General features: G+C 48.0%; 1 protein-coding gene across 1 annotated transcript; it reads left to right on the top strand.

Annotated features, from left to right (window-relative positions):
• Nucleotides 1-4,577: 4,577 nt before the first annotated feature.
• FOXL3 (forkhead box L3) lies at nt 4,578-11,952 on the top strand. Its single transcript, XM_044433805.1, has 3 exons — nt 4,578-4,684; nt 7,870-8,038; nt 11,482-11,952. The coding sequence occupies exons 1-3, from the start codon at nt 4,578-4,580 to the stop codon at nt 11,950-11,952; spliced, it is 747 nt and encodes a 248-aa protein (XP_044289740.1).
• The last annotated feature ends 1,136 nt before the right edge of the window (nt 11,953-13,088 follow it).

The raw sequence follows: 13,088 nt of genomic DNA, 5'->3' as shown, positions 1-13,088 counted from the left end.
CGCTATTTTAATAGAAGGATCGCTTCCGGATTCTGTGAAATTCTAGGTCACCAGATTCCAGATAGGTCTCAGGAATATTTTCCTGGGTGTTAGGCCAGTACGACAATGGAATAAAGGACCAAGGGAGGTGGAGGGCTCTGGAGGCATTCAAGGTGCAACTGGGCAGCCTTCTGGGAAGGATGGTTTAACTGGGAGTCCTGCACTAGCAGGGGATTGGACTCAGTGGCCCTCTGACCCCTTCCAGCTCTACTGTTCTATGATTCTATAATGATAAAATATTCCAACTATTTAGATGCCAAGGGTTTTATGCGGTGGCACCCCAACTGTGGAATGCGCTCCCCAGAGAGGTTCACCTGGCTCCCACTTCATATGTTTATCGGCACCAGGTAAAAACCTTTTTATTTACCCAGCACTTTAAAGATTAAATAATTTTAATCTGGTTTTATATCCTCAGTCACATTACATCTTGTTATTTAGTTGCACACTGTTTATATTTATTGTTTATTTATATTTTTCTGTAATCTGTCCTGAGACAATTGGTTGTATAGGATGGGATAAAAATGTTCGAAACAAATGAATAGACTTCGGATGGGTTCAGTTGTGCATTTGAGGATGCATGTAAGTGTGCCAACTCTGTGCTTTTTACGAAAAAGCGAGTCCCACATGACATTTTAATCATCTGCTTAATCTCCAGAAGCAAATAGTTTACAGCTTTGCATTCGGAAAATACGCTCTATAAGAAAGGGGGGAAAAGACGGGGGGAAACAGCCCAGTAAAATTATGGTTTTATGATAACATCGCAGATGAATTACAGTTGCTCTACTAGAGTTATGATGGCCAAGCAGATGCTGAGGCTAAAATTGTTTCTCAGGCTGTTCCCTCTGCAGCAACTGTGACACCTGCTAATGTTACAATTGCATAGTTAAATGTCTTCCGGTATTTCTTTTGTAAACATTCTTTTGGAGAGATTTATAAACCAGCCATAAATATTGAGCCAGGGATGAAATGTAGCACAGAAGGCCTTAAAAACGCTGTGAGAAAAGCATTCTGCCATTTGGATTTCAAAGCCATGCTGGCAAGATTCGATTGTTGTGTCTATTTGCTCATTTTTGGACTCACACGTGGGCTGTGCCGTTCACTTGTTCCAGTAATCTGGGACCGTTGTCTAGTTCGACGTTCTTACAGGATACGCATCTGATGGCCCAGACGACAGGAGACAGGCATAACAACCCCAGTCTGAAGTCATGCGCTGGGACAGCTCAACCCGGAGTAATGAACGGAAGACCCCTGAGAAGGTTTGACTTCCTCAAATTTCCACCGAGAGCTGAGCGGATTCCCTTTCGTTTTTGGCAGAATCTGGTGGTACCGGCTGACCCAATGTGGGACCCGACTGGTGAAGACAGCAAACAGGCACTGGAAAGGTGGCTGGCTTGCTGGGGGAGCCATGTGAGGAGAGACGGAGGGAGCCGGGTCTTTTCAGCCTTGAGAGGAGGAGACTCAGAAGGGACCTGTTAGCAATGTCCATGTGCCACACAGAGGTGGGACATGACCTTTTTTCCTCTGCAATGGAGGGCAGGACACGTTTCAATGGAGCAGAGCTCAGGGAACCAAGATTCAATGTGGATGCCACGGAGTACTTCCTGACAGTCAGGACCCCGAGGGTGTGGAATGGGCTTCCATGGGAGGAGGTTGAGGCCCCATCGGTGAGGATGTTCAAGGATAGGCTGGACATGCACATGGTGGGCATGTCGTGAGCGGAGCTGGCTGGAGCCGGGGGTCAGACTAGATGGCCCAGGAGGCCCCTTCTGACTCACTCTGTTCCTGTTTCTGAGACCTGCCATAAAAATTTGCAGTATGAAGTGCCTTTTCCACTGTTCCAGTCAGTCACTACAAGGGGGAGCTGCCCATGGGACTCCATCCCATGGCAAGATGAGGGGGACGCGTTCAGATTACCCACGGGCACCCTATTCTTAGTGTTTCTACCTTCTAAGGTGAGGACTGTGCCCCTCATGCCCTGTTTTGTCCCTTCGCCCATGACAACCCCTTTTCAAACAGTTTACTTAGCTTCCTGTCTGATGGAGCCCTAAATTAACCATTTTTGCCTGGGCTGAGAGCAAAGCGATTGATTTGTGGCTCCCTTTAATTTAATTTTTATTTTTATTATTTTATCTTGCATTAAGCTTGCCACAAGAATGGTTGATTAGCAGAAGCAGTGCTTAAAAAGCATAATGCCCAGTTCCAGTCCACTTGCACTGGCTTTCTGTTTGTGTCTGAGCTCTGTCCAGCCTATGAAGCCCCACGCTGCATGGGACCACCAAACTTGATGCAACCCCTCTCCCAGCCACAATCCGTGCAGATTCTGCACTCAGTGTCTGGGCCTCAAGAAGAGTCTAAGAGGACAATAACGGGAGACAGGGCTTTCTCTGTGTGGCCCCCCATCCCTGTAATGAGACCCTCCTGGTGCCGACCCTGTCTAATTTTCAGAACCAGGTTAAGCCATCCAGTTATGGCAATGCTTTTAAAGATGCACTTAGATATGCCAGGACTTGAATGGATTACTTATCCCAAATGCTGTGAAGCGAAGCGAAGCAGGGCTATTCGTCATGTCCTGTTTTCAGCGGCTTTTAATGGCTTGCTTTAAAAAGTTTGCATTTCTATGAGATTTTGCGGCATTCCTTGTATTTGACTGTACTGTTTTTATGAGCTGTTACAAACCACCCAGAGAGCTTCAGCTATTGAGCAGCACAGAAATCAAATGAATAATGACAGTGATGACAGCAAGACTGAAAAAGCAAAAAGCAAAAAAAAACCCTCCCAAAACAAAAGCCGAAACCTGGCCATCTCAACTCTGCAAAGCATGCCAGGGCTTCAACCCAGCTCCCCCTGGGGCCACACCCCTCCCTTGGCCACACCCACTTTCCTGACTGCTGTTGGCTAGATGGTTTCCCTGCTTTTCTTCAAGGTTGTTCTCCGCCATCCCAAGAGGCTGCAATGCCTCCTCTTTTACCCTCGTCCCTGCACACCCCTGGAATACCCTGGAATACGGCCCCCTGAAATCTCCTCCAGAACTGACTTCAGTCCTTGGGAGGTTGAGCACCCTTGAGGCAGATACGTGTTCCCCCCGCACCTGCAGGTCCCCACCCCTGCTACCCCTGAAAAGTATAAAAACATATATTGCAGGGGGAACGAGGCAAGCGGAAGGGTCCTTGGCTTCTGCGTAGTCCTTCACTATGACAAAGCACCCAAAGGGTCATCACCAGCTTTCAAGAGTGGTGCCACCACCACATGGGAGGGGGGTGCCCCATGGGAGTGCCCAGGACAGGGGTCCAAAGTGGCCAGAGGTGCCCAACGCTGGAGGGGGCAATGCCCTCCGGGAGCAGCCAGTGGGCTGAGTCAAGGAAGCTTCCCTGCTGGCCATGGACCAGAAACCCATGGCTGATCGCTTGCTTTGCATCCAGAGGGTGCCTGGCTTGTTCCTCGGCTCCTCCAGGTTACGGCTGTCTGAAACCCCAGAAAATGTAGCCGGCGGAGACAACGCCCAGGTAGACTGACTGATGGGGCTGACCTGGCGCCCTCCAGTCCTCACCTTTCCCCCTGATTTTCCAACCCAATTTGCATGCATGCAGCTTCCTCCCAGAGCTACTTCCTGGGGGAACGGCTGTCTGCAAAGGAAGTAAACAGCCGTGTGTCATGCACCTTTTCGGGAGCCCTCCCCCCCGCCACCGCTCATAATGACACCGTTGAATGATATGCCTTCTCTTTGACATCACCAGTTGGAAAGCACCAAATTGGGGCGGGAGAGAAGCCGAGGGAGAGAGAAAGAGACGATCAAATGGTTGCCGGATTGGCATAAACTTATCAGGCTAATTCATCCCCAAGATCGGGCCACACAAGTAGCTTTGTGCCCACGAGCTGTTTCTACTTCCCTCCTTGACACCAGTCCCTCCGATCGCTCTGTCCTGCCTCCTTTGAACACTCTTTCCTTCTCCCTGCTCATTCGCAGAAACGGATGTGCATTGTCTTCAGAGCCCCACAGGAATTCTCCTCCCAAAGTGGGTTGATCATTGCACTATGGGGTCAGGTTTCGACCCTGAAACGAGCGTGTGGCCGGGACGGTGGGAAGAGTCATTAACTCTGCATTGTTTACTTTTGTCACATTAGGAACCTCGATGGCGAGCAACGCTCCTGCGCGTCTCGCTCAGCCGGGACCACCCAGGGAGACGCAGCGCCTCGCTACCGGCTATGTAGACCCAAGTTCAAAGGTTCACGGGAGACCTTTCCCACATCTTAATCAGTTAGTTGCTGCCTGTTCCTACAGCGGGAGACCACAGGGCAGGGGGTGGGATGGGAAAACAAAACCACAGGGAATCTTATTCCGAGGGACGGGCTGCTTGGGACCCAGCGACTGGGGAGGGGGGAGAACGAGAGATGGAGAGAGAGTACAGGGGAAAGGGGGGCATGGACAGACCGAGGGAGGAGCAGTGCTAACCAAGCATCTCTGCTCCACCTCTCTCTCTCTCTCTCTCTCCCCTTCTCTCTCTCTCTCTTTCAACAGGAGCCGAAAGAGGACCAGGAAAATGTTTGACAACACCCAGTACCCCTACAACTGCTTTAATTATGATGGAGATGAGTATCCAACCTGCAGCTCGGATGAGGAGAGAAGGTTCACCAGACCGGCATACAGGTAAGTCCAACTTTTTCCAAGTCTCTTCTCTGTTCATTCTCTTTGCATGTTGTCAGTTGCTGGGGAATTCCACCGCAATTTATTTATTTTTATTGTTTAATTTTTTTTGTAATAACTAACTGCAACCCGATCTGCAGGTGTGAGCAGAAAAAGGTACATAGTGCAATCATTATCATCATATCATGCTGCTGGTGTGTATGGGGGGGATAAACTTTTATGCATTTCAACGGTTTACATATCTTTCAAATCAGAGCAAGGAAAACAGAGTTTGGGACATTGAGTCAGTATGGACATAAGGTTTATGGAGGTCGTCAGAGAAATATAATGAGCACTGTAGAGGACTTTTTAGAGCTCCCAAGTTATATTCGGGATATTAGAAATGATGTAACTCATGGAATTATGGCAAACTTTACTTCCTGGAATTCCGGCTTCCCTGCTCTCTCTTCCTAGGCAAAGATATAGTAATGAATTTGTCTTAAATGTATTGGGTACTAAATCAATTGCCGTAGACAAGCTTGCAGGTTCTAGCGATTTCTCAGTATCCTATTTCTCAGTCTTTCAGCCAACTTCAGTATTTTTGGTGGCTTGCTCCTCTTCCATTACATCAATTGATTGATTAATTGATTGATTCAATTGGCAATTACTGACCGCTGAGAACAGGCACATTTCCAAAATGTGAAGAAAATGTCAGGTTCATTGCCATTTACTCAAGAAAAGCACATTCCAAAATCTATCAGAACATTGCCTCTTAATATAAACACTGACTATATTTTCTCCAACATTAATGTCTGTTGAGGCAGTTCGTATTCGGTCCTCTCGCTCAGCCTCAAAATTAAAAATCCAAATGCTGCCAATAAAGATTAAGCAGCTGAGGCTGGAGTTAATTAATCACGTTGCTGCTGATTAAAACCCATCTTCCTATTGGCCATGCAGAGAAATTCTTTCTTCCTGTCCCAGGAAGGTCACTCCCTTGGATGCACTCATGCGGGAGTGTGACCCATAGAACCCTATGGCACAGTGTCCATCAAAGTAAATGGGCAGAACTGAGTAGCAGTCCGCCCTGGGTAGCTTGCTATAAGTCAGAGATATTCAAGCGCTGACGTGATGGTCATCCATGAGTCAGATGCATTTTTAGCTTGGAGAAACTTTCTGTTTCCAAAGTTGCAATCATGCCTAGACACGTTTTAAAAATGGAAGCCTTTTCGTCTGAGCCGAATGGAGAGCGCAGCTTGGTGGAGCTGCCAGCAGAGAAAGCCTTTTTTGTACTGGGTGACTCTGTGAATACCCAAGTAGGGATACTTTCCTTCTATCGGAAGGATAATTAGCAGCCACGTTACCTCTTTTCACCAAACATGTCAGGGCAGCCGTTGCCACGACACAGGCTGAGGGGAAACCCCCAAGATCTGAAGCGGAGGGAGAGCTTCATTTCAGGATGTACTTTTGAAAGAAATGCATTTTGCACGCCTTTGTCTCGGCAGCTGCCCTGGGATGCAAATTATTGCTCATTCCCAACTTTGCAGACTAGGAGGTCCAAAGCATGATTGGAACATGAATCCATTAGGACTGCCTGGGTGGATCTTAGGACGCCGTTTGGGTCTTCGGGGGTAAGGTGCACTTACAGCTCTCAATCCTTCAAATCACCTCCTTGGAGAGACATTTTAAGGAAGAAATGAAGACATTTTAAGGAGGAGGAGGAGGAGGAGGAGGAGGAGGAGGAGGAGGAGGAAGAACTTGTTGAGGGCAGTGGGCAGAGTGGTGTAGCACCATTGTAAAGTGCATGAACTCTGAGCTCCCGGTTTGCTGGGCTCCATAGGTGGCCTTTGGGGACAGTCATTGGATTGGGTTGGACAGCACAATACTCTGCATTCAAGGGTTGAATGTAGGTTGTATTAGAAACAGGGGTTATTGTTTTGTCGAAACCCACCAACACTAAAATCCATGGCTTGTTGTTGGGTTCTGAACTGTGGGTTGTTCACTATGGTTTGTGATCTTGGCTTGGTTCAGATGGCACAATAACCCATGTTTCCACAACAATGCATGGCTCAACAGCAGCTCAGTCTTAACCCAGTTCAACCCTTGAGCATAGGAAATGATGTTTGAACTCAGTCCATGATGAGAGAGACACAGGTTCCAAATCCGATTCAGCCATGAAGCTCACTGAGTAACCTTGGGCTTGACCTACCTCACAGGGCTGTTGTAATGCCAAACTGTTGGTGGGGGGAGGTGGGAGATGGATGGATGGATCAGATGGTGGTGTTATCCTGTCTTGAAAGAGTGCTGGAATTCCGGGTGCCCTCCAAAATACAGTCTCATAATTCCTGACCATTCTCCAGGTGGCTGTGGATTATGAGAACTGTAGTCCAAAACATTCCTATTTGCCTCTCCCCATTGTAAGGAATTAATGTGAAATAATATGGGGATCATAGAAAAATGCATATAGATGGTATGAGGTCTATTTGGACTAAGGCCGTACTCCTAAACAACGTTTATTTATTTATCATATTTACATCCCGCCTTTTTCTGTGCAATCAACTCAGGGTGGATTATATAATTCTTCTCTTCCTCTCCATCTTATCCTCATAATGCAGCTCTGTGAGGCAGGTTGGGCTGAGACTCTGTGACTGGCCCAAAGTCACCCAGTTGGCTCCATGGCTGAGCGGGGACTCGAACCGAGCTCTCTGGAGTCCCAGCCTCACACACTTACAAGGGAGTAAATTACACTGATCACAATGAGACTTGCTTCTAAGAAAACACACAGAGGAATGATGCTACACATCTGTAACCCTTCACAGTATCCCCACTGCATCCAGTGGGACACGCCACAGCCATGACTGTCTCTCCACATGTGCTCTGATGGAGTCTTCATCAGTGCAATCCAGCACATCTTTACTAGCAAGTAAGTCGTACTGTGTTTGGTGGGCTTTACTTTCTGGTAAGTATAGTTCACCTGGATCCGACTTTCTGGGTGTCCTCTAGGACTCCACATTTACCCTGATTCATACGCCCTTAGCAGTGGTTGAAGCCCCAGTGGTGAGGATGTTCAAGGATAGGCTAGACATGCACATGGTAGGCATGTCATGAGCGCAGCTGGCTGGAGCCGCGGGTCAGACTAGATGGCCCCATGGACCCCTTCTGACTCGCTCTGTTTCTGTGTACATGGCAACTGTCTTCTTCCTCTCTTGCAGCTACATTGCTCTAATTGCCATGGCCATCCAGCAGAGCCCTTCCAGCAAAGTGACGCTGTCTGGCATTTATGACTTCATCATGAAGAAATTCCCCTACTACCGGACGAACCAGCGAGCCTGGCAGAACTCCATTCGTCACAACCTTTCTCTCAACAGCTGCTTCGTCAAGGTAAGACGAGCAAGAGCTGCGAACAGGTGGGGGGGGGGTCCGTTCGGCACAGGCACTGTGTGTGATGCTAGGCTGGGATCGGGGTTCGCAAGGGGGTGCTCTCTTACGTGGCGTTTGCCCCAGGACCCCAATATCAGATTCAGGGCAGTTTTTGCCACTTTCCCTGCACAGAATTCTTATTTCTTTCTTGTTCGATGCAGCCCAGTAGGCACTGCTCCCTGGGAAGTTTACAAAGATTAGCACTTTAAAATATAATTGCATGCAGAGTCTAAAAAGGTTTACACACACAATTTTAACCCACCCCCCCAGGGAATCCAGGACCTTATCATATGCTGCCAAATACCAGAGTAGAGGAAAGTCTTAACCGGGCTCCAAAAGTAGAGTTTTGTTGGTGCCAAGCAGACCTCCTCTGGATTGTTCTTCAGCTCAGGGGCTACCACCAAGAAGGCCCCGTACCTGGGGGTGGGGGGGAGCCTGGAGGAAGGCCTTAGATGATGAAGAGTGTATGGACAGGTATGTGCATGCCAGGAGAGGCGCTCTGAGAAGTACTGCAGGCCCAACCCATTGGGAGCATGGAAAGTAGGTCTTGTTGTCCAAGTTTGTACGGTTCCATGGCACTCCCCTTTGATTCCAGTTTTGCAGCATTGTGCTTTTTTAAAACACAAGCACACGTATTTGCAAAAATTTTACCCCAAAAACTGAATGCAGAGAATTGCAGAATAGTAAAGGTGGAAGGAGCCAGAAGGCCGGCCCCCTGCTCAGTGCTGGACTCCCAGTTAAACCATCCCTCTCAGGTGGCCGCCCAGTGCATGCACACACAGATCCAACTTGCATGTAAGTGGGTTCTTCAAAAGCTTTCTGCACTTTTTAAAGCTCCATTTACTGAGAATTCCAAAAACAAATTACATCGCTTTCCTACATAGTCACCTCCTTCGCGATGCATTGTTCCCAGTGTCGTATCGACTTTGTCTGGGGCGACTTTAGAAAAGTGTGGGATACAAAGGAAAATTCAACTCCAATTCCCCCTGACTTGGGGGGGGGGGGCGGGCATCTTTTAATTGGAGAGGCCAAGGATTGGATCTGGAACAAAACATGCATTCCACCACAGAGCGGTGTTTGAAGCCCTCTCAGGATGGAGCTCTGTGGACCAGGGAATGCCCGTCCTGCACTTTACAACCCCTGTTCCCTAACGATTGTTCCCCAAGCAATGCATCATGCTCTCCCCAGAAAGCATAATGCTGAGGGGCAGCTTTTATACAAATCGAATAAATAAACAAATACTTAATTTTTTCTATGCTCCTCTGCTATGCCAATGGCTTCCAGGAAGCAGCCATTATGCTCAAGGGTACAGGGGTTCAGACAGCACTGGTTGTGTCCCAGGAACACATCAAGGGCGCAGCCGGTGCTGGGATGTGGGGGACACACAGCCCCCACTCTTGGAAGCTCTCTGATTCAGTTCCTAATTCCCATAGTCATTTTTTAATTAGGCTTCATTGTTGTTATTGGCTGGTTGAGGAATATAACAACAACAAGAAGAAGACAGAATTGTGTATCATATAAAGTATCAGTGTACAAAGTTTAAACAAGCTAGAACCATCCTAGCTAGCATCTCAATGGTCATAGGAGCATAGGAGGGAAGTCACTCCATCCTCGGAGCTGGGGCACTGTGTCAAAGTCCCAACATCCCCCTGGCAGCCAAGACCAAGGCAGGGTGATCTCCCAGCATCACCCAGCAACTCAGAGTAGGGGCTTCGTGGGCATCCTGGGGATCAGGGACGGCATCAGGAAGTAGGTTCCCCCTTCACACTTTCAAAACAACTGACTGGACTTTGGCAAAGCTCTTTATTCTCCTGTGCATGTGGAATAAGCCCAGTCGCCACAGAATGAGTCTCTGTGCATGCACAGAATGGTTTGCTGAAGCTAATCCAGCAACTACTTCCAAGAACCCTCCTTCCAAGTAACCCTGGTCCCCTCCCACCTGAAGGTCCCTTTAGAGGCAGGCAAGCCTCTTCTCTGAATGCCTCCCTTCAGGCTGGCCAGACCGTCTCTCCCAACACCACGTCATGGAGTCCAGAATCATGCCAGGCTCATCTGGCCCCTGCCTACCCAACACCTATTCCTGGTAGTTGCAGGTCCCAGCTATTCTCAGAGTCCACCTGAACCCTTGGAGCAGAAGGCTTTGAGACAAGCCCATCTGCCTCTTCCATCTCATTTCCCAGGGCCCATCCTCCCCATCTGCAAAGTGTGAATCTCCCTGACCTTGAAACACTCACCAAACACAACCGACTCTTTCACTCCAACAGAGAGGAGGAGATCAGCCCTTCCAGGAGGCAACAAAACCTGGTGGTATTTCAGCCCCCTTCACTCCCACTCCAAAGAACCTCAGACAGACAGCTAAAATGGACCATCTGGTTGGGGGGCAGAAGATGGCTTTCACCTCCACGTTCCTCCCACACTGCATGAGATACTCATGATCCTCTGGGTTCAGAGACTTCTGGGCATCCACAAAGGGTTGCACCCTCAACCAGTGGAAAACAATCCCAGTACCAGATTGCAACCCCATATTATATCCAATGTTAAGCCTTCTTGGAGTAGGAACTTCAGCCTAACATTGCATAGAACCCATTGAATGCAACCCACGGGCTCCATTTCAGGTGGGAAGGGAAAAAACACTCCAGATAAATCGACCATCCAGAATCTGGAGAGAAATGTGGAGGAGGATTTTTAGGACACATCCCTGATCTGAATCCAGCCAATAGTTTCCTTTGATGGACTTTGTAGTGGGGAAAAGCAAGCTGTGTTTCTGTAACACCACAGTTGGTCTTTTCCTCAAGAACCCCCTATAAGCCTTAGAGGGGGTAATTTGGAAACCTAAATTGGGGACCGTGGAAGGAGGAAAATTAAGGATGAGCAAATGCAGCTTGTTTAAAATAACTCTGTCAACTTCTTTTCTTTTCCTGGAAAAGAGAGAGAGAGAGAGTGTTGTTCCTCTCTGAAGTGTGTTAGTACATAGCAAATTGAAGGAGCTATTTACCTAGGACTTCTATAATTAGAGAGCATGGAATTCAGTAGCTTGTCATAGATGTTTATGCGAGTCTTGCATTTAAATGGACACAGATGTGGAAATGGCAGCATTTCGCGAGGACACGCACACAAGTCTTCATTTCAGCCCAAGTTCAGCTATGGGATCTGTTCTGAGTGGTCAGACTCAGACTTAGAGCATCTGATGGGGATGGGGGAGGTGATGATAGATTTCTGTGCATGTGCAGAGTGCATTTCCTTCCCCTCTAAGTCACTACAGCCCCCCCCCCCCTTATTAAACTCATCCTCCTGGGATAGGGGGGGGTGAAAATAGAAAGCCACTGCACCGGCTTTTTCTTGTGAAAAGACAAGAAGGGAACTGTTTGTCGTTGATGGAATTTCTGCTTTTGTCTGGCGTGCAGGTCCCCAGAGCAGAAGGCAATGACAAAGGCAAGGGAAACTACTGGAGCTTTGCATCGGGATGCGAATCCATGTTGGATCTCTTTGAAAATGGGAATTACAGGCGGAGGCGGAGGAGGAGGAATGTGAAAAGGGAGCCCAGAGAAAAAAGGTCAAACGGAGAGAGAGACTGCCTGCCTGTGTTGTCCGCGGTGGATGCGGGCTTCCCCCACATCGCCTGTCCTGGTGAGAGAATGGAATCCCAAGCTAAACCTCTGGAGCCTTGCGAGCTTTTTCCAAACACTGGCACAAGCCAAGGGAGTCTAAACAGCTCCTCCGTAGGAAAATCTGACTCCGAAATTAAATTTAGCATTGATTACATTCTCTCCTCTCCAGACCCTCTGCCTGTCCTGAGGTCTCCGTATCATATGCAAGATAATAAATTCCACCTCTTGGATTCACAGCAAATTAACCTTCAGTTTTGGACAATGTGAAGTCAGTTTGCAATGGAGGTTAAAGCAGGAAGCAGCTGCTGTCTCTTTTCTCATCCTAGACGCTCCGTGCGCATCCATTCATGTGGAAACTCACAGCCCCGTTTTTCTCGTTCTCAGTCTTCCTCGGGATGGAGACAAGCTGCTTCTTCGGTTCTCCATAGCTCATGATGAATGTTCTTGTGGTTGTGCCAGACTTGCCACGAAACCCTCGCACCACTCATGAATTTGGGAGAGGATCCGAGGCAGGGCTGGGTCAGCACAGTGGGGAGCACGTTGGCTCGATGACCCCCCCCAACTTCGTGCTTTTCTGGGTGCATGTCACAAGGGGAGGGGGACAACGTCTGTGCTCCAGCCAGCATCATGGGTTTAGGCCTTACTCCCATTGTGATCTCCCACAATGCTCCTAACATGGCAGTTGGGAACTCCGGGAAGGGAAAAGGATATTTAAGAAGGAACCCGAGCAAACATCAGTGGCTGGCCTTGCTGAGCTCCTGGGCCCATGCCAGTGGCCCAGGATGTCGGATGATGGGGCTAGCCCTGACCGACAGCACAGCAAAAGCAAAAGAGCTCAAGGCAGCCTTCTTTTTTCAAAAAAAGCCTCAACTGTTGCTACAGCTGGACAAACCTATCCATTTCAGTTTCTCTCCATTTCTCAATTTTCTAAACCCCAGTCCATCCCGTGTTTGAGAATTTCTTAAGTTCAGTTCATCCCAAACTTTGAGATGTTTTAATTTTCCAAAGTTTGCATGAACATTCGAAAATTTCTGTGTGCATTTTTCTAAACTACACGTATGCAGTTTTGCTTAGTTTGTGCACTTTGCAAGTGTTTTGCTAACGTTGTGTGCTTTTGAACAGTATTTCACCTCATATACATTTTCAAATGTATTTTTTGATCCAACAACTTCATAATTTGGAGAGGTCCAGTTTGCAGAGTGGGTAGAAAGTGTGCAATTAGCTTAAGCTGGCATGACATTGCAAATGGAACCAATCTTTTATCCATCTTTGTCTCTCGTTTACACGTGGCAGCATTGTATTCACATATGACCCAGCCTGTTACGTAATTCTTAAGGAATTACTTTAGGTTAGATTTGTCCCATAAATTGGCTTCTCACTTCAAAAGTCTTTTATAAAATCCT

The sequence above is a fragment of the Varanus komodoensis genome, unplaced genomic scaffold, assembly GCF_004798865.1.
Source record: "Varanus komodoensis strain SLA01 unplaced genomic scaffold, ASM479886v1 scaffold26, whole genome shotgun sequence".
NCBI classification, from domain to species: Eukaryota; Metazoa; Chordata; class Lepidosauria; order Squamata; family Varanidae; genus Varanus; species Varanus komodoensis.
Note: the sequence above shows the minus strand (reverse complement) of the source record. Positions and strands in the feature narration are given on the sequence as shown.

Excerpts from the sequence above, each read along its gene's own strand:
- FOXL3 (XM_044433805.1), top strand. The coding sequence starts at position 4,578 with ATGTTTGACAACACCCAGTACCCCTACAACTGCTTTAATTATGATGGA. Across the intron at positions 4,685-7,869 it reads TTCACCAGACCGGCATACAG|CTACATTGCTCTAATTGCCA; the intron begins GTAAGTCCAACT and ends CCTCTCTTGCAG. Across the intron at positions 8,039-11,481 it reads TCAACAGCTGCTTCGTCAAG|GTCCCCAGAGCAGAAGGCAA; the intron begins GTAAGACGAGCA and ends TCTGGCGTGCAG.